Here is a 21627-nt window from a genome sequence, read left to right as displayed (position 1 = left end):
CCTCTCCCCTCCTCTGATTTCTTCTTATATTTCTTCTGTCCTTTCTAGTCTTAAACTCTGGATACCCACTGGCCTCGAGAGAACAGTCATGTTTCCAATATGTCTCCATTTAGCAGAAACCAAATGAACAAGAGCAGGAAAAATCATCACACAGCCACTGGCACAATCTGCTTATCTTTCACTGCTAATAGCTTTCATGCTCATTCCTTCTGTGTGCACACACGCATGCACGCAGGGAAATTCATGTATTCACATGTTGTTCTTTACACAAAAACACATTCAGATCAGTGAGGATACACATGCTCATCCAAACTTGCTTGGGCTGTTTCCTACCTCTGCCGAGAAGTACATAATGATAATTACAGTTTGGGCCTATATCCCTGAATTAACCAGATCAGACACACACACAAGTTCCAGAAATGCCAGGGGCTGCTGTGGTGTATACTGACTGAAGCGCAGTGTTTGAGAAGTCCTGTGCTGGGGAAGTGGTCCGTTCAGCCATTGTTCTCTATTAAAACCTCCTGGGAGCCATCTAAGCAAGACTGAGAGATGTGCAGGGCCAATAAAAACTCCAGTCAGACCAACAAAGAGTCAGAAAGACGACACACTTTATTAGGGTGTTATTTAACAATACGTTACTGTGACCGAAGAGCACTAGATGAGATCGCGCAGAAGTAAAGCTGCAGACACAAAGTCCTTAATATTGCTCTGTGAGACACTCATACGATAAAGACAGACAGATGTCAGCCAGAGAAGCCGCAGAGGAGAAAAACAGGAGCCAGAGCTCAGGTGTGTGTGCCAACCGCAGAGGCTTGGAGGTGTTTACAGTGTGAATATATGCCAGTAAGCCTCATTGACTCACTTGTGTGGGTATACCAGTTTTTCATGTGCCCATAATGGTAAACCATGAGGGTATTTCACTAAGCCACTCTTTTAAGGGCTGTTTTACAACGCAGCACATTCAACAACATATTACATGCAGCTGCATTTAAAACGGTTTTCTTCCATTCTAAAATCGCTCGCTGCACACTCTCTATTCACTCTCAGTTCACGCTTCCATCTGTCAAACTAAATGCACAGTTGTGTATTAATCTAATTTTAAATTCTAACTGGATTTATGAGCATTTATATCTGCACAAGCACTTCCTCTCTTGACTGCCCTTTCTTCTTTTCATTCCTTTAGCGACCCTGAGGGCAGGACCATTGTTTAGAAGGGCGTCACTGGTCCCCTCTGGGTGCTGTGTCCCGGGCTGCCTCTTTATGGCTGCAAGGCCCACCTAATCAATTGCCCACTCCTGCGCACACAATTAGTCTTGAGATTTATACAGCCGGGTAAACTTAGGGGTGTTAGTCTCCCTAAGGCCAATCAGCATTCATGGGCTTTCCAGAGAGTTCTCCTTATACGCTGGCCAAACGACACTAATAAGCTTTAAGTGTGTGTGTGCGCGTGCATGCAAGCGTGTGCACGTGTTTGCGACTGACACTAATTAGCAGCGCTGGTGCACCTATTTCCTCAGCACCATTTCCTGTGATAGTAATTATTAGGTATGTGTGATAAATTCCAGGCCCTCTTCCACCCGTCCTGAGATAAAACAAGAGGAGAACAGACAAAAAAGAGAGGCGGGAGAACGTTTCATACTCAGAGGAAGTTAAGTAGGTCAGTGTTAAAAGAGCGATGAAGCAAAAGTCGGAAGAGATACTGAAAGAATGATTTTACTGAAGTGGGGAACTCGGTACATAGTTGAAGGCAGTTTCCACATGCAACATTCCCCCATTGGCTCCTTGATGTGGCCTCCCTGTCTTTCCTTATGATTGTCAATCACTGCATTCCTTTTGCATGTGTGTGTGTTTTTTAAATCTTTTTCACTTCTTTTCTTTTCCTAATCACTCCAACTTCAATATGTCATTTATCAGATTAGGACAAAAATTGCGTCTTTCTTTGGAAAGACTCTTCCATCTCTATCAGTTTAACAAAACACGTATATCCACTGTCGACCCTCAGCAGACGTCCTCAGAGTGTCACAGTTCATCACCACTTTTATGAGCCTTCATCTCACTTACGCTTTAACTTAAGGAGACAATGCCACTTCTCATAGCCACTCCATGGTTCTTGAAACCTCACTGGTACCTCGGCCCAGCAGTTCTCACACTGACGCTTACAGAGAGTGTACATCTGTGCAGCAGCCATGCAAAACTCAAACCAGGGTTTACAAACTGTGCAGAACTTCCAAATCGTATTTAATGGGTAAGTCGGTGCTTGCCAAGCACGCTATCTGACTATAGGCACCAGTAAAATATTAATAAGTAGTGATAAAATATAACCATAATTGATGTTAAAACAGCCCAACTTGTGGCATGAGCAGATTTGGGTCCAGGAGAAAATGGCTACAAAGATTTAGTGTTAAATATAGTATTCAAACTCTAAGAGTGTTAGCCGAGCCGAGCAGTATCCAACTTGAAAACCTAAATGCGTGAGCAAACTTTACATGTATCTCTGGACTATTTGTTTCCACCCTTGCGGCTCGCATTATAGGATCTAGAAAGAAGTCTCCATTACCTTACTATACCGAACAAGCGACTTGGAAGCATTTCCATGTGATGAAGTCCTCCATTGACAAAACCTCAAAGGACGAGTTGGAGGAGCTGGGTGGAGCCTGCCTAGGCCTTGACATAATAAGACACCTATAGGCTCAACAGCTGACACACACGTCGAAGGTAAACACATGTGTCAGAGGGCACAGGAGCATAGACAGACATGATGAATGGGCTGAAGATCCCACGAGGCGGCGCGCATACAAACTTGCTCAGAGAGGGGAAGGTGATGTGGAGTCAGCCCCTCCTCATCGCTGCAACACAGAGAATCCCATTCACATACGGCACTGACCCTCCATGTCTCATCATTACCTATCACAACAATGGTGCTATAACGCCACGCGGTAATTGTGCGCATATGGCTGTGCAAAGGTGCATAGGTGTGAGCATCCACTTCAAGTTCTTGTGTACAAAATGCTGTGACGTCATATATTTCCGTGAGCTCAGAGTCATTAGCAAAATGATGTCAGTATATGTGAATGTAATTTTTAGAAAAACCACAAAAACATAATATTGCCTATATTGGCTTGCTGAAGATATGAACGTGTAAATGAGGCTTTTCAGTCTAAAGGTGTGTGTGAGTGTGTGCACATGCTGCATTCATTTGTGTGTTCGTTTTTAAGTTTGTGAAAACCCGTGTGTGTGTGTCCAGGTCCCTGCGAGAGATCAGTGAGCAGGGACATGACCTTGCCAGTACAGCTGGTCTCTCTGTGTGTTTAGTCAGTGTAACCATGGCGATGGTGCTATGCAGACAGGATGTCTACATTGGGGATTTTGAAGTCATAACGTCGCTACTGCTCTAAGCTTCATTATGCCATGAGTTACTGTAAGCGGGCAGCAGATGGATATGTGACAGAATGTAATCTGGAGTTGTAATTGAGGTCTTGCTATGTTTCCACTGTGTAGAATATTTCATTTGCACTTGAGTGAAGACATGATAAAAGAAATGAGTGGTGGCATTTGACCTGAATTTACTTTTGTATAATCTCACACCATAACTGTTCAGAAGGCTTTCAAGCGTCAAGGACAAATGTGGGTATAATAGGATATAAAAAGCTTAAGGATCTTGTTTGTTATTTTCAACCTTTCTGTCCAACATGTTATTTAGAACCTTTTTAGAGAAGAAGAAAAAGCAGACAGCTATATTAATGTCATATTTACAACGTCTCTTTATATGTTCATTTAGTTATTAAATTGGATTCTTATAGCAGTTACTGTCACAAAGAAACAGCTATTCAGAGTATATTTTCTCTGTGTTTAATCATTGCATTTAAAGCTTTCTATTTAATCTTACTTTAGTAGTTTAGATTTGTGTCCATCAAGCAATACCAGGAAGAAGTAGGAGATCACTTCGAGTAAATGTAAGTTAAGACATTTTTTGCCAAATATTCAAAGTAATAAAAAAGCCATCTTCAATGACAGAAGCACATAATATGATCGCTGACAGAGATATTAACATTAGCGAGTCTGTTGGGAAGTTCATTAGGAAACAAAAACCAATGACAAACTGCTGCAAGTACTAAAAGATGCTTGGAAGAACCTGCCTGCCAAGTGTCTTCAAAACTGTATAAGACTACTAAGGAAATCAAAGCTCTTTTGAACTAAATACTGACTTTATTTATTTAAAAAAAAAAAAAAACAATTGGTGGCCAATTACTTGAAAACATGCTCCACCTCTCCATGAATCGCTTCCTTATCGTGGTGGAGGGGTTTGTGTGACCCAGGGATCCCAGGGGCTATGTTGTCTGGGGGCTGTTGTCTGATTGGGAGGAACGGCCTCCCTGATCTGAACCCGAGCGGTGCTTTGTTACTGGACTTCTGTGCAAATCACAGTTTGGCCATAACGAACACCTTGTTTGAAAATAAGAGTGTCCATAAGTGCACGTGGCACCAGGACGCTCTGGGCCGCAGGTCGATGATCGATTTTGTAATCGTATCACCAGACCTGCGACCATATGTTCTGGACACTCGAGTAAAGAGAGGGGCTGAGCTGTCAACTGATCACCACCTGGTGGTGAGTTGGATCAGGTGGCGGGGGAGGACGCTGGACAGACCTGGTGCACCTAAACGCGTAGTGAGGGTGTGCTGGGAACGTCTAGCAGAGGCCCCAGTCCGCGAGATCTTCAACGCACACCTCCGGCAGAGCTTCAACAGCATTCCGAGGGAGACTGGGGACATCGAGTCCAAATGGACCATGTTCAGCGTCTCCATTGCCGAAACTGCTGCATTGAGCTGCGGCCGCAAGGTGGTTGGTGCCTGCCGTGGTGGTAATCCCCGAACCAAATGGTGGACACCAGAGGTGAAGGGAGCCACCAGGCTGAAGAAGGAGTCCTATCGGGCTTGGTTATCCTGTGGGACTCCGGAGGCAGCTGACAGGTATCGACAGGCCAAGCGGAGTGCGGCTCGGGCAGTGGCTGAAGCAAAAACTCGGGTGTGGGAGGAGTTCGGAGAGGCCATGGAAAAAGACTTTTGGACTGCCTCGAAGAGATTCTGGCAAACCGTCAGGCGTCTCAGGAGGGGAAAGCGGTGCTCTACCTGCACTGTGTATAGTGCTGGCGGAGCGCTGCTGACGTCGACTGAGAAAATTGTCAGGCGGTGGAAGGAATACTTCGAGGACCTCCTTAATCCCACTGACACGTCTTCCGAGGAGGAAGCAGAGTCTGGGGATGAGGGGAATGACCCGCCAATTTCCGGGGGGGAGGTCACTGAGGCAGTTAAACAACTCCTTGGTGGCAGAGCCCCTGGTGTTGATGAGGTCCGCCCCGAGTTCCTGAAGGCTCTGGACGTTGTAGGGCTGTCCTGGTTGACACGCCTCTGCAATGTTGCGTGGAGATCAGGGGCAGTACCTGTGGACTGGCAGACCGGGGTGGTGGTCCCCATCTTTAAGAAGGGGGACCGGAGGGTGTGTTCCAACTACAGGGGGATCACACTCCTCAGCCTCCCTGGGAAAGTCTATGCCAGGGTGCTGGAAAGGAGAGTTCGTCCGTTAGTCGAACCTCGGATACAGGAGGAACAATGCAGTTTTCGTCCTGGTCGCGGAACACTGGACCAGCTCTTTATCCTCTCGAGGATACTTGAGGGTGCATGGGAGTTTGCCCAACCAGTCTACATGTGTTTTGTGGACTTGGAGAAGGCATTCGACCGTGTCCCTCGGGGTGTCCTGTGGGAGGTGTTGCGGGAGTATGGGGTGTCTGGCCCATTGCTACGGGCCATTCGATCCCTATACAACCGTTGTAAGAGCTTGGTTCGCATTGCCGGCAATAAGTCGGACTCGTTCCCGGTGGGTGATGGGCTCCGCCAGGGCTGCCCTTTGTCTCCGGTTCGGTTCATAATTTTTATGGACAGGATTTCTAGGCGCAGCCAAGTGGTGGAGGGCTTTCGCTTTGGTGGCCTCAGAATCTCATCTCTGCTTTGATGTGGTTCTGTTGGCTTCATCGGGTGAGGGCCTCCAGCTCGCACTGGAACAGTTCGCAGCCGAGTGTGAAGCAGCGGGAATGAGGATCAGCACCTCCAAATCTGAGGCCATGGTTCTCAGCCGAAAAAGAGTGCCCACTCCGGGTCGGGGATGAGTTCCTGCCCCAAGTGGAGTTCAAGTATCTCGGGGTCTTGTTCGCGAGTTTGGGAGAAGGGAGCCGGAGATCGACAGACGGATTGGGGCTGCGGCTGCAGTAATGTGGACGCTGCACCGGTCCGTCGTGGTGAAGAGGGAGCTGAGTGTAAAAGCGAAGCTCTCAATTTACCGATCGATCTACGTCCCTACCCTCACCTATGGCCACGAGCTGTGGGTAGTGACCGAAAGAACGAGATCGCGGATACAAGCGGCGGAAATGAGCTTCCTCCGAAGGGTGGCTGGCCTCTCCCTTAGAGATAGGGTGAGAAGTTCGGCCATCCGGGAGGGGCTCAGAGTAGAGCCGCTGCTGCTCCACATTGAAAGGAGCCAGCTGAGGTGGTTCGGGCATCTGACAAGGATGCCCCCTGGGCGCCTCCTGGGTGAGGTGTTCCAGGCGTGTCCCACTGGGAGGAGGCCCCGGGGCAGACCCAGGACACGCTGGAGAGATTATATCTCTCGGCTGGCCTGGGAACGCCTTGGTGATCCCCCGGATAAGCTGGAGGAGGTGGCTGGGGAGAGGGAGGTCTGGGCCTCTTTGCTTAGGCTGCTGCCCCCGCGACCCGGCCCCGGACAAAGCGGATGAAGATGGATGGATAGATGCTCCACATGAAAAGTAAAAATATTTAAAAGGTATGCGTTCTTTGTTTCAGTGTGATGCAGGTATTTGCTGATATATGTTGTGCTAAAGTTGGTCATTTTACTCCAACAACTGCTCTTCATATGGCTCTTCCAACTCTTTACAGCTATAGTTCAGCTTCACCTTTCTTTCTTCCACCACTCCCTACATCCATCAGTCCCTCCATCAATCCCTGGCCCAGCATATCATTCTCCATCATGTACTATTTCCTCCCTAAATCTATGATACAACTTCCTCTTTTCCTCATTCTGTCTTGTAATTTTTTCCTCCATCTCTTAACTTTTCAACTTGCCACTTAGCTACCCCAAAGAAGTTCCGCTTTATCAACTCTGCATCGAAGCTGCCACTGTTTTTCCCCCCTTTCTTTCCACTATCGTCGTTTCCATCACTGAAATGTAAACAGAGATAATATCACCTACATTCCCAAAGTCTATAGAAGGATCAGGTTCAGTAAGCCACTGCGATGTTGTGGCATATATAGTTTTATCCTATTCAGACTATGGAAACATCTCAATGACTAGCTATTCAAAATGTCCAAACACATAATTTCTCTATTGTGCACCTATACCCCATGACCCAAGACTTGTTTAATGACTAGCTCCTCCAGAGGCCATCTGTGTGAGTGTGAGTGTTTGTATGTGTGTGTGAATATTGTACAGTGTGGTGGAAACTCAATCTGGTGTGGGGTGACAGAGGAGACCTGCAGTGTTCTTAAGCATTAAGCATTCAGCTATATAGCTATATCTGTAAAAGGCAAATATGAAAATGCTCTCCCTCTCTCTTTCTCACACACACACACACACACACACACACACACACACACACACACACACACACACACACACACACACACACACGATGAACAGGGAAACCCAGAATGCAATGAGAGTATTGAAAATGCTTTTTCCTTCCTTGTCTCTTTCATTAACAGTGTTGAAAAGCCAAGAGTTCTCTACCTCCCTCTGGCTTACACACACACACACACACAGACACACACACGCACACATATATATGCACACATTAAAGACACACACAGAAAGCTCTCCAATTCATTGGAGACGTGCCTCACATGGTTTGCTTCAGCTGGTCTTCTTGACAAATGCCACATTACAGCAGAGGGAAGGAGAAACTTGGCATGCAATCAAACTTCTCTCATGATTTAAGATTTGAAATGCTTCAGCATGTGCAGTCCCTCCATTCCACTCTCTGCTCCCTCTCATTCCCTCTTTCTGCCCGAAAGAGGGAATTTTCTGCTTTCCCCCTAACGTGTCTCGCTTGTTACCTCTCTTTCATTGCTCTATCTTTCCTGTTTAGCTTTCCCTCTGCTAACTTGGAGCAGAGCTGTGCTCTGGGAATATGGCCCCTTTTAAAGGAGTAAGCCACAGTTTGTGTAAGTATGTGCATGTCTGCAGACGTGAGTGATTATATGCGAGTTCCACTGAGGCTGTGTGTACGTTCTGCAAGTGTATCTTTGCAGCTTGTTCAGCTGTGTGTCAGTCTCACGAAGCTTTGCCCTTTGCAGTTCAACAGTCCTTTAATCCTCATCACCAGTGACCCCTAACCCCTGCTTCTAACCTCTTCACGCACACACACACTTAACCGTGTACAACAGACCACACACACAAACATGCACATTCATGCCTCTCATGTCCCCTTATCAATGGCACATTTCTAAAGGTCTTACCAATGCAGGCTTGAACAAAAGCTGAAGGTTCTACTTTGTTGTTTTTGTTGTTCATGTCAGCGAATCATCACAACAACCTTCTTCCTCAGATATATTTCTAATAAAATCAATATAAGCTACCGGACCACTAACTCACTAAAATAATCACATGCTACTTTGCTGAGCATTTTTCTATACTGTACGTAGACCACGCTTTCTGACTTTATCATATGTTATTCATTTTCACTGATAAACATTCCCAGTAATGCTTGGAGGGTGGAAATTGAAACAGACAGGAAGGTGGTTTGTATCAGCAGTGTGTGTGTTTGTGTGTGTGTATGAAGATAGACAGGCAAAGGGCACCCTGCTGTCAGTAGTCAGAAATACCCTATACAGCTATATGTACATCAGATATGTGTGGTCTGAAGAGCTGAAGCCACAGTAGGCTTTAACAATTGTGTTTTCAATACATACAGAATGTGCCAGCCTTCTCTTTTGTACTGCATTGAGTAGCTGACATTAAAGGCATTTCTCCGCAGCACATGACAAGCAGATATGTGGTTCCATGCTCCTTCAATCAGAGCGCTCAAAGCAAACGCACATGTAGCCAAGCCACTTGCAGATCACTGAACTCACTCACACATCCATACACAACCACTGACATACACTCACACATGGAAATGCAAACAGTTCTACACATCCTCCTCCTAAGCTTCCTTCTGCTCTAACTCCCTCTGTGTCACAAAGACACACGAAGCAAGAGCTGCACACAAATCTAAGACTACACCACCTGTCCTCAATAAACTGAACTTTTCACGAGGCACCTTTAGACAACGGCTGATCCTGCTTCAGAATACACCTCAGAGCTGATGTCTATATCACACTCAAACACGAACGCATATGTGAACAGGTGAGCAGATAAATGTGCCTAATACAATATTAGACACAGGTTTATGAGCTGCAGTGAAAAAAATGCTGCTATTTTTACAAATGTTCTTGATAAAACAGTGAGTAAATCATGCCAGTGCCCATCATACCATGCCAAAAAAAGAAAATCTACTTTTATGGGCTGTCAGTCACTTGCACTCACACTTTTAGTGTACTTTTATCCCCCCTTCGGAGGCAGCTGTGGCTCAGGAGGTACAGCAGGTCGTCTACCAATCGGAGGGTCAGGGGTTCGATCCTCCAACTTGCATGTCAAAGTATCCTTGGACAATATACTTAACCAAGAGTTCCCCTGAATGCATTTATTATAGTGTTTGTGAACATTAGGTTAGTGCTTATGCACAGAAAAGGGCTTTTGTATGAAAGGGTGAATGAGGTTTGTAGCAAGAAAGTGTTTAAACTGAGTAGAAAAGTGTAGAATCGCTCACTACCAGTCGATATGGTAGCTCCGTGTCAACACGTGGGGTACTGGGGCAATAATTTAATTTTAAAAATGCATAACTAAGAAATTACTATGTAACTGAAAACATTAACTTGGGATCAACAATTTCTACTTGAGATACATTTGAATGGCATTTATGTAATAGTGTAATGGAGCCAAAAACAAAGATTAGAAAGTTAAAGGACAGTGGTTTAATTCCAGACTCTCCCAGTCTGCATGTTGATGTGTTCCCTGACTCAATACTGAACCCCAAACTGCCTCAGATGCATCAAATCACATGATTTTTAAAAAAGTAAAACATTTGATAATTAACTTCTTACAACTGAAATTATTCACACAGTCCTGATGTTTCAGGGAAATAATGTTAAACATGGTGTCCAGTGCTGTGACTTCTTACCTAAAAACATGGTGTATTTCTAAAGTAGTAATACAGCATGACTCAAATTTTTACCCCTCTGTTAGCATCTTATTACTAAAATATCCAGTGCTACTCATTTTACTACACATCTTGCACTGCAAGAACGTTGCCTTTAACTTTAACCTAAACAATAAGCACATGAAAATGGCACGTTTCTAATATTGTGACCTAAACCACAACACTAACTACTTTGTAAAGACAGATGTTTGGGCCGACAGCTGTACTCAATTCAGTTAAACTTCAACTAAAAGCTACCTAATGTAACTGAAAGTGAGTGCGGTATATGTAGACATGTAGGTGACTGCGACACTCACTTCATCTCCAGAATCTCCTCCAGCTGCTTTCGTCTCTCCTGTCGCAGACTGTTCAGATGTCCGTCTCTTTCATGCAGCGACTGCTGAGTGGAGGACAGACGCAGTTTTGTGGCGTCCAGCTCCTGGCGCGTCTTCTCCAAAGCTCCCATCAGCTCCTCCAGCTATTCAGTGGAAGACAAAGAAGGAAGGTGGTATAAACACACTAGAGGACCCACATTGATCCGTTCTTAATTATAAGATAAGTTTATAATAATACAAAGAAACATGTCTATTCTGCACTTATGCATGCACACTCACACACAGAAGTGAGCATGCTAAAGTAATTTGATATAGGACAAGTTATCTGCTGTCTGTGTGTGTGTCAAGAACGTGTGTTGGATTGCTAAAAGATGACATAAAATGACAGCCTAAACATTGAAAATCAATGGCCAGCTGACATTTAGGAGCAGGAGAAATTACTCGGGGTCACAGGTTAGCTGAGTGATTGTTCTGACCCTCTCCTCTCAACCCTCGCCTTTCACTTATCATATTCTCAAGTGCAGTTGTGCTTTAGAGCTGAGGATAATGATCAACCTCTTGACTGCATCCTCTGTATCTGCACACACATGTGTGTCTGACAGGATATGACCTCAGGGCGTCATTAGACAGGAAGTGTCTAATTGTCTAACAGCTAGCACTTCACAATAGGATGCAGTATTACTCAAGCATGTACAGATGTAAATGTAAAACAACAGGAACATACATTTATCATTGTTTACTTTTGATGAGCTGCTAATTTGTGATACAGGGTAAAAAAAATCTAAAGTTTGGAAGAAAAAAAGGAGAAAGAAAAATGCAGAGAAAAGGATTATTGGGGAAAACCACTGCATGGGGTAGGACATGAGAGAAAGGAATGGGCCTCTTTTATGAAGGAGCCAAATGGTTCACACATTTTCAGGACAGTTTCCATCTCCTCCAGTTTTCTAGGTGTGTTTCACAGATGTCAGCTTACGTGCTCACTCTTCATGAATATCACACGCTGAATACGAGAAGAAAAAAGCAAAGGGAGTGCGGAGCGCTGAAACTTAAACAGTACGGTTGGAAAATGACGACTTTCAGTCAAAACTTCTTCAAAATGTAACAAAATATTCAATATATTCAATAAAATACACCCCATAGCTCTGCCAAGAACAATTGACCTCAGTAGGTTCTAGCTGTTAATAGACCGAGCAACGTCAAAATATGCACGTCTCCAAACTTACACCATTTTAATATTCACTGTTTGATTCCAGGATCGAGTGCATACAAAGCCAATCTTTTCTTCTTGAAAGCCAAGGGTCACACACACAGCTCCACTTACACCCACCACATGCCTATCAACCCTCATGCACCAACTTTTCCCTTCCCAGTCCCTTATTAGTCCACCACCCAGGCTAGCCCTCACTTCACAATCACATCATTAATAAGGAATACAATGCATTTTAGTGAAATTAGGGACCTAATCAGCTTAGCAGTGAGCCTGTGCGTGCTAATTTAGCTCAACTTCAAGGCAAAGCCCCCCAGCCAGGCTAAGGCCTTCTAAGGCTGGCCCAAAGCCCCTTTAGTTGATAAGCTGATTGAGGGCTCAGAGGTAAGGGCCAAATCCCTCTTGTCCGTTTGCGTTGTGTTGCTGGTTCAAAGGCCTAGTTCAAACGCCACAGAGGGGAGAGCAAAACAGCAGAAATCAAGAACAAGAGAGAGAGAGCGCGGAGATAATTGCGTGAGACAACTTAAGAAGGCAGATGGGAACACGCAAGGCTCGGGACAGTGGCTGGACAGCAGAGATGATTGTATGAGAAAGACGAGAGGCAGAGGGAGTGAGAGACTTAGAAAAAAAGGGTGTGAAAAAAAGTGACCCAGGGCATTACCCATGCTCCATTTCAGCAGGTCAGGCTGATGGAAGACTTTCAGCGCATTACACATCATGAGACTGATTACTCTGGGACAGAGGGGAGAAGAAAGAAGAAAATCAAGCAAAGAGTGAGGAGAGGAGGGGTGAGAATGTGAGTTTGGCAGGGCGGGCTGAAGCAGTGCCAGAGTCAGGTGATGTTTCAAAGGAACTGGTTCCTCTCTAAGTCGCTCCACGCACTCTTTTCCAGTCTCCGAGGCAAGACTGGTGATTGACTGACAACTGTCTAGTTTTAAAATGATGGCATGCTGAACCGCTCCCGTCTTATGTGGTAACGTTATTTTGGCTGACAAAGCTCACTCCTTTGACAGCGAACAGTGAGCATCGGTGACTGAGCACCTTGAGCACTCGGGCAGCTTTCCTTGTGTCAACAGTGTGGCTGTAACTCCATTCTAGTTCAGCTCGTGTCAAGTTCAGTCGCTAGTATGACCACACGCTGGCTCGGTATGTTTTCTATGCGTAGGGTTTGGATTGACTTATAATAAAGGCTTGTGACTATGGCTCGTGGGGTCAATGAATGTTAATGTGTCATCAGCTAGAAAAGGCTTTTCCTGAATCTTTGGGTAATCTCAGGTCACAGCTGAATCATTTACTTCTATGCGTGCAAAAAGTCCCTCAGACATAAATATACTTTTCTGACTTTGCAGTGAATCAGAATATTGTTTGATAAACACAGTATCCATGCTGAATGCAAGTCAAGCGTGCAAAAGTACAGAAATTGTGAAAAGAAGGGAGAAAAAAAACAAAAAAAAACAAGCCGCAGTTAGCGTTGGCGCTCGCAAAATTTTCTAAACTGAGTTTGACCTTCTCTTACTTTGCTGCTCCGGCCTCTCTTCATCTTTTAAACTCTCCCAGGAAGCACACGTGTGTGTTTGAGGCAATATAGCCGCCATTCTGCCTCAAAATGTTGGTTCTTGTTTTAACCGCCGATTGCTCTCATGTTACTTGTGGCACTCGTAAGTAATGCGAGGTCATTCTCATTCAAATGCATGCTCACACCGAGAGGAAACACACTCCCTTGCCTTGTTTCTCTTTCCCACCGCAGACACACCTACGTACACGCACACGCACACGCACACACACACACACACACACACACACACACACACACGTAAACTTTTTTGGGGCCTGCTCAAAGTTGTAGACGGACCAGCAGGCAGCCAGAAAGGCAGCCAGATAAGCAGGACATGTGGTTAAAAGGGGCAACCTGTGCTCCATCAAGTCTCCAGCTTTGTCAGTCACTCTGCTTACAGAGACATAAACTCACAACATCTCAAACGTATGCTTACATTTTCAAAGATGCAAAGTTAACAAGAAAAAACGAAAGGAGGCCACTGGAATTTTTTCTCCTTTTTTTTGGTTTGAAATTTCAGTCAAGAAGAATAAAATAAACAAAAGAGTGTTTAGAGAATAAAAAGTAAATTAAGAAGAAAAAGCAATAACAGAGAGGAAACAAAAGGCAACTACCCATTTGGTAATAATGATATAATGGTCTGCCTGCAGCTACATTTTGAACCACATGGAGGCGCAGTTAAGTTTTGTTTTTTGCAGTGGTCCTGAAGTCCTGAATGATCTGATCAACTGATCACAGAGTTTAAAAGGTACACAAGGAAACCTGTGTGGAGAGCCTCGAGACTATCTGTGTGCATGCGTGCGAGTAAATGTATATGGTGGTATGGCGCCCGATACGCGTGCGCTACGCTGGGTAAACCTGTCTCTGGGCCTGAACCCGGGCAGCCTCCTCCTGTGCCCAGAGAGCCTCCCTATGTGCAGAGGTGTTCATGCTTTCTCTCAGTGCCCTCTCCAGCTCCATGATCCGCTCAGCTGTGTCCCGCATGGCATCCTGGGAAGCCAAAAGAGGAAGCTAGGGGCATGAAGATTTAAGGGGAGGGGTTTTGGAAGCAAAGCAGCAAAAAGCAGGAAGATGAATGTTTTTTCAGTATAGTTTGTTCTTAAATGTTCAAACGATTTGGTGCACAAATCATCTGCATTCACACTGCACTGTTTGGTCCTTTGCAAAAAAAAAATCATTCTAGCTAAATCAGAAATGAAAGAAAAGAAAAACAAATCCTGCAGCTAGAGAAGCAAACAGACTTCCCACATGAAGAATTTAGACACAGCCGAGACACAAGAGAGAGAGAAGTAGGGCAGAAAGAGTTTCTAAGTGCTGTGACCTTTGCTGCCATCCATGTGAGTGTGAGAATCTGTAGGTGTGGAGTAGACTGTGTGCATTTACATGCAGTTTGTGTGTGGCCTTTCACACCTATGGTGAGTGGAAGAAAAGGATCCGCTTCCACCCTGGTTGATGGAACTGTGAAAGAAAACACTGGACAGAAATAATAAACCCTCTGATTCTCCATCTCGCCACCTTTCTTTTTTTGTCAACTTTCTCTGCAGCACCGAAAGCGTTGACTCACTTTCTAGTTCACACGTTCACACTTTTCTGGGAGCACTACAGAAGCTTTGTGGACACGTGGACGAGGAAACAGTTTCCAGTGATTTTAAATGGTTAAACTAATGAACTGATAAAGCAAACTTATAAACTTCACACTAAACCCCAGATCTGAATTATAGAATTACAATCAAATTCTGGTTTGAACTCATATCAAACAATGAGCCTTTAACTATTACGGAAACATATAGTCCCATAATTCTCTGTAGAGTCACAGTGACACAAGATGACAATAAGAAGGGTATGTAAGAAAGAACAATTAATGGCAACACGCTACAAAATCTGTCCATAAGGAGCAACAAAAGTGTCACAAACCTGATATACTCATGCCTTACATCTACATGTAAAATATAAATGTGAACGAGGTATGTGAAAAGCAATAAGCACTGTTGAGTAATAGGGATGGCCGGACGCTCTCTAGGAAACGTGAGAATAAGTCTGGCTGACTGCTGTTAAAATGATATTTCATCTCAGAAATAGATGCTACATGTTTGTGAAAGTGAATATAATCTTTGAAAGAGTGGCATCAGCCAGCTTTAGCTGCCCTGTAAATGTGCACATGTCTCATGTCTGACAGGGATCTAGAAAATATTTTGTATTACAAGAGAAATCGCTTGTGATGGATTCCACACATGTAGTGAAAGTCATTTTATGAGACAGCGCCAGGAACACACAAGTTGCACATGAATAGCTTATTAAGTGCCTCCAATAAATACTAAAGAAGAGGAAATAAGTATAAGGTTGGTACAATTATCAGCCCATCAGTGCAGGAGGCTAACTCACTGAGCGAGTCAGTGGTGCAGACTAAAACTGCAGCAACAGGATTATCCGTAAGTGTGATGAAAACATTGCCAAGCCATCCGAATCACAAGTGGATACTTGTGGCACGTTACGTCGGCATGGCACAGCTGGAGGTGAGCGACAAACACCCACACGCACACACAGAGCCAGGCCGAGTGTGTCAACGGTCCGAAACTGTAATTGGATGTGACAGACAAGCAGTAACTCGATGCACCAGAATCAACAAGTACTGGTCTGACCCCACCCAACAGACAGAAACACGCACACACACACCCCACTGAGATGGGGCTGCCACTGCTGGACCCCTGAGTGTAACCTAACCAGAAAGCTGTGTCTGCCCCTGTATGAATGTGCACTATAAATGTGTCTGTGCATACATGTTTGCTTTAAGTTTTATTAGTAACACGAGAATATCGCTGGCTTTCAAGACTACAAAGAATGGGGAAAAATAGGGCAAGAAGATACAAAAGCACAGAGAACGGGGAGAAAAGTAAAGATAATTGCCTCTGCAGCAACAATCATCACCTAATTCCCCCAGGAAGGATCATTATGGCTCTGGTCTGTTCTGGCTTGATGAAGGGATTACGATCACTTACATAAACGAGCGGAGAGTGAGAGAATGCACATTTCCAGCAGCTGTGCACCTATGATCAGACATCTGTCTCAGTCTTTATGAACTGTTGTGTTTCATAATTTAAAATATGCTAAATATGTGTGCAGGGCCAGACATCTCATAAGTAATTTAGGTCCAGTTTACAGACTCTGGGAACAATCTTTTTTTTCTTCACATTTCCCCCTAAATCAAAAAACAAAACAAAAAACACAAAAAGAAGAAACCTTCCTTGCTATAATTCACTTTCAAAAACAGGTGAGCACCGAGGGTTGCTGATGCCTCTCAGTTACAGATAAAAGAGAAATAAAAGGCCGGTGTGAAGGTTTGAGGAGAATACTTCCGATGTGTTTTCTCTGTGTTTGTTAAGTGCAGCGTGGCGCGATGGAGACAATGGAGCAAAGAGATGTTATCGCTCCATCCCACATAAACTCTTCTGGCAAGATTGGGAGAGTTTGTTTGTGTGTGTTTACCCTTGGAGCGTGCTGTGTTCCTGATGGAGCCAGAGATAAGAGAGAGACAGAGAGCAGTGGAAAGAGAAAGGAAGAGGCCACAACCAGCCTCACCGCTGAGCAGACACAATCCGGTCGTAATGTCTGACGTCACTAGCCGTGTCTGGGCCTAAACTCCGCTGCAGGTCCATATATCAAACGATCACTGTGGCATTACTGAGAGTTGAAAAACTGTCTAAAGTCTTTCATCTTTAATAAAATGATCAGCGTTCTGCTCTACCAGGTGTAACAACTGAGTTTAACATCCAGGCATCCATGAAAACGGAATTTATGACATTTAACGGAGTTAGAAGTTAGCAGGGAGTTAGCTTGCTAGCTTCTATCTAAATACAATATAGCATGTCCTGACTGCGGGGTTTTGGAAACAAATTAAAACGTACAGCTCTGCTATCACTTCCAGCATAAATGAAGACAGAAAACTAAACAGCAGTGACGTTTGTAGGGTTACTGAAGTTGGGCTAGCTGGTATATAATGATGTGCTACGTGACCGCTAGCGACACAGCTATGTTAGCATAATATAAACAAGCTAACTTTTTTTCCACTCGATAAAAGTTAACGTGAGTGTTCTCGGTGGTCAGGAACAAATGTAATCGCATGGCAGGATGCTGTAAAAGGACCAAACTTCAGCCAGGAGAACAATACGAGGTTAGTCATTCATATACTGCTGCATGGGCTGGGCTGTAGTTACATCCTAAGGTTTTAAAAACTGAGCTTAAATAAATGATTAGCGGTAATAAAAGCTGAGGGAGGTCAACAGCGATCACTGACTGTTTTAGGAGCTTTTTGAGATCAAATAGAAGAAAATACAAAACATTAAACATGTTAACAACACAAAAGCCATATTAAACGCAGACTACTTTAGACCCAGAAGTAGGATTCGTCACGTCATCACTTAACGACCGGATATACAGATTGTATGTTGTGTCTCCATAGCCAGTGAATATTTGATCTAATGTAACCTGACTTCAACATTTCAATGTTTTATTGGTATGCCTTTGTTGCATTTTTAACAAATTCCTCCTATATTTACCTCAAAATGTATTACATTAAATTGCTGTCTATTAGCTGACGTCTAAGAAACTTAAGTCTTATTCATGTTGGATTGATGTCCAAGTGATAAATTTCTTCTGAAACCTGCCCCAAAAATGGGGAAACGTTTTTCTTCAACTTAACTGCGCAATCGAATTGACTAAAATGTGGTGCACATGTGAAATCACTGTTAAAGTGGATTTTGCAATAACTCATAAGGATCAAAGGAGTCTTTGACGTCAGACGGTCTGGAGACAGAAATATCTATATTATAAACTGTTCTAATGGAGTTTGTGTGAATTTTATGTTCATTTTAAAACAAGTCTAAGACTCTACAGCCGCCTTTGTGGTTCAGTGAGACTATATCCTCAAAGCTTAAGCACAACATTGTTTTGGACTACATGTTAGCTTTGGCATAATCAAGACTGTCAAAGCTAGCATGCTCGTTTGTAACCGCACTATTGTTTGCCATGATTGTCCTTCTAGGTTAATGACATAGTAACAGTTATTAATGCCCAGAAATAGGTTGATGGGAATGTTTTCAATGAAGTGTATTAGAATTGAGGTTTTGCTGAAGGAGTTACCAACATGATTAAAATCATCTTGAGGAGACAAATGTGTGCCAAATTCATGAGATTTCATCCAGTGAACATTTAACTTTGAACCGCAAATGTTAAAAAGATGCAAAAGTTTGTTGTGGAAGAAGCTGGTAGATCATCAAAGTTAGGGTTTAAGCACTAAGTATAGTGGATGTCTGTATCGAGTTTCATGGCAATCCACTGAATAGTTCTCTAAATATCAAGATTAACCGAGAAAGCTTTAGAGCCATGCCGCTGGCACGGCTAAAAATCTGTGTTGAGACATGAAAGGAGTTAACGTTATAAAGCACGCATGGATAAGTGAAAGTATGCAAGAATGTTATGTAAGATGTCAGCACAAAAGGAATTACAGTCCAGTGAAAAAAAGAGCTTTCACAGGACACCATGTAGTGCTGTGGAAAACTAAGTACACCCACAGAATTAAGAAGGTGAGTAGCAGCAGCTTTTATAGTCTAGGTGTAACATATCTTTGTAAAAGCAGAAGTTTAATGGTCTGGAGCGTTCTGGTTCATCCTAACACAATCCCATAATCTTCCCAGTAGTGGGCGTCCCAGCAAATTCACCCCAAGGTCAGACTGTAAACAGAGTCTCAGAATAATTGCATTAAACCTAAGAGCTCCATCCCAGACAAGTATGGCTTGTTTGGAAGGGCTGTCAGGAGAAGGCCTCTTCTCTCTAAAAGAACATACTACTTCCTGTAGGTATGCACATTACCAACCAAACAAACTACACAACCTCTGCAACAACCTCAGGAGGGATGATGATTTGGGCTTTACAGCTACAGGACCTGAGCACTTTGCAGTTATGGAGTTAATCGTGAACTTGTCTGTACACGAAAGCATTCTAGAGTCAAATGTGACATGAATGCAACAGGACGATGAACCAAAGCTCAGCCCAAGTGCAATGCTGTGGTGGAATCATGTAGTCCTGTGAAAACTGTTCTGTGTATTGTTATGCAGAACATCTGGCTCAGATTACTTATTAAGAATGAGAGCAGCTGGAAAGAGCTGCTTTTTTTTCTTCTCTTGGCCACGCCCACCTCTCAGGTGCAGCCAGTTGCTCTGAAGACCGACTGAGGCTCTTGCCAGAGGAAACAGCAAAGAATAGCACAGGAAACCAGGAGGGTGGAGCATCACAGATCAATGACAATAAACAGGGATTTCAGTCTGATTGCATGTATCTGCTTGAAGACGAACATTTCCTTTGCTCAGTATTTTTTAATATATTCAATAACTACAAAAATAAATGGAAATAACAAAATTTTGCAGACCCGAGGCCTTTCTCAAAGCTTCTTATCCAAGATGCTTCTTCTCCAATCTCTCCCAATTGACATATCTGAGCGTCTGCCACATTTAGTGCCATCCCAAACATTAAATGATGTAGTCAACAAAAATGTGATGGTTATATTGTATTCAGGATAAATGATACTAATGATAACACTGCTAATAATATGCTATAATAATAATAATATTTAAAAAAAAATACGAATCAGAGATTTTCAGAAAGGGTTTTTTAAAGAACCTCAAAGAGCCGAGGAGAGTAAAAGAGATCACAAACATAAAGGCGAATGACCGTGTAAGCTTCGAAAACAAGCAGTAAAATCTGGTAAACACTGAAGGTCAACAAGAGTTAGAGTGATGTGGTCACCTCCACTGGAACGAGTTAAAAGACGAACAGCAGCACTTGGAGGCCTGTCTGACATTCAAGAGGAGCGCAAATATACTTTGCTGTAATCTAGAAAACGATTGATGTCATTTGAATGTAAAGTGCTGTATATTCATGGGGACTGTTGCTACAGCCAAGCAGCTCGACAGAGTTCAAAATATGAAGATGTTTACAAAAAATAGAGAAAGGCCACCAAAGGAGTTTGGAGTAAGTTTTATTTTTCGCACATGAAAGAAGGAAGTTTGTCCCAAAGCTTGCAGCTGTATTTATATGCTACACCTGAATCAAGGGCGCTTCGTTCAGCTGTTAGTGTAACTTCAAAAAGACTCGCACTAAGGACGCACTAGGTAAGGTCCGCTTCAGCGTGTCCCACGTCCCTGTACCTGACATGCACGTCATGTCTCTTTCCAGCAATACTAATGTGTGTTTCACAGACACTGTTTAGATACAGAAATAGGAAGTTGAATGCTGGCTGCCAGAATACACAAATAGCAGAATAGTTCAGCAGAAAAACAGACTGAGAGAGACTCTTGGTCTGTTTGGCAGGAAGGTAAATGTACTTTACTTCATCCGTCCCCTGGGGATAACCTGGCATGGCTACACTCTGTATATTAACACCTCAGCCTGCAGACGAGTAGAAGTATACGTGTGCACTCACACAGTGAGTCAACACTCTTGTTGACGTCTAAGCAGGTAAGCAACTACACAAATTACATCAGAGAGGGTACATCATGAGGTCTGACTAGACACAGTGTGCTGCTATTCCCATGTGAGTCACCATGATGCAGTTTTTAGGTATGGAACTGAGTTTTGTTTCTGGTTAAGACTCTGAGATCTATGAATGGAGGGACTACAGCACAGCTAAGAAGAAGAAGAAATTCATCGACATCATTTGCAATTGGTGGTGAGAGGGGAAACAAAAACAGGTAGATGAACTGAGAATGAACCAAACTGAACTCTGCTGGTTGGAAACATGAAAAAGAATCCAAACATAACACTGACATAAACGTACGAACATAATCAAACCTGTGATAACGAGTGGGGATGTCCATCAATCAGGGCGTCTTTCCTCATCTCGCCTGGCACCGTCTGCTTCTGGATGTTAGGAGACTTGATTTGTCTTCAGACAGAGAAAAATGGATGACAACAGATAAACAAGGAGTGTTTGTTATATCATATATCAATGATCAAACTCTGAAATACATTAAATGACTAAATTTAATGCTATGAGATATACGGTCATTTGAAAGTACAAAACTGCTTGCTTTTTTGACATATTTGAGCCTTTTAAAGACGACAATTATCCATAAAAATATTCATCAAAATGACCATTTTCTTCAACAAAAAAGAAAAGGGGAAATAATTAATCAAACCTTCAACACCATGCAAGTAGAATTCGAGGCAAGTAGA

At 43.5% G+C, this 21627-nt stretch overlaps 1 protein-coding gene across 1 annotated transcript in view; it reads right to left on the bottom strand.

Moving 5' to 3' along the window:
- The window catches only part of LOC146644518 (ERC protein 2), a 169770-nt gene that overhangs the window by 65326 nt on the left and 82817 nt on the right, over positions 1 to 21627 (bottom strand). The window contains exons 11-13 of the mRNA XM_085393471.1: positions 21244 to 21337; positions 14260 to 14412; positions 10622 to 10782 (exon numbers count right to left, since the gene is read on the bottom strand). Coding sequence (XP_085249597.1) covers positions 10622 to 10782; positions 14260 to 14412; positions 21244 to 21337 — 408 coding nt within the window. The remainder of the gene's footprint in view (positions 1 to 10621; positions 10783 to 14259; positions 14413 to 21243; positions 21338 to 21627) is intronic.

Source organism: Rhamphochromis longiceps, linkage group LG20 (assembly GCF_057381845.1).
Source record: "Rhamphochromis longiceps isolate RC_006_pf linkage group LG20, R_longiceps_female_GT1.1, whole genome shotgun sequence".
In the NCBI taxonomy this organism is placed as follows: domain Eukaryota; kingdom Metazoa; phylum Chordata; class Actinopteri; order Cichliformes; family Cichlidae; genus Rhamphochromis; species Rhamphochromis longiceps.
Note: the sequence above shows the minus strand (reverse complement) of the source record. Positions and strands in the feature narration are given on the sequence as shown.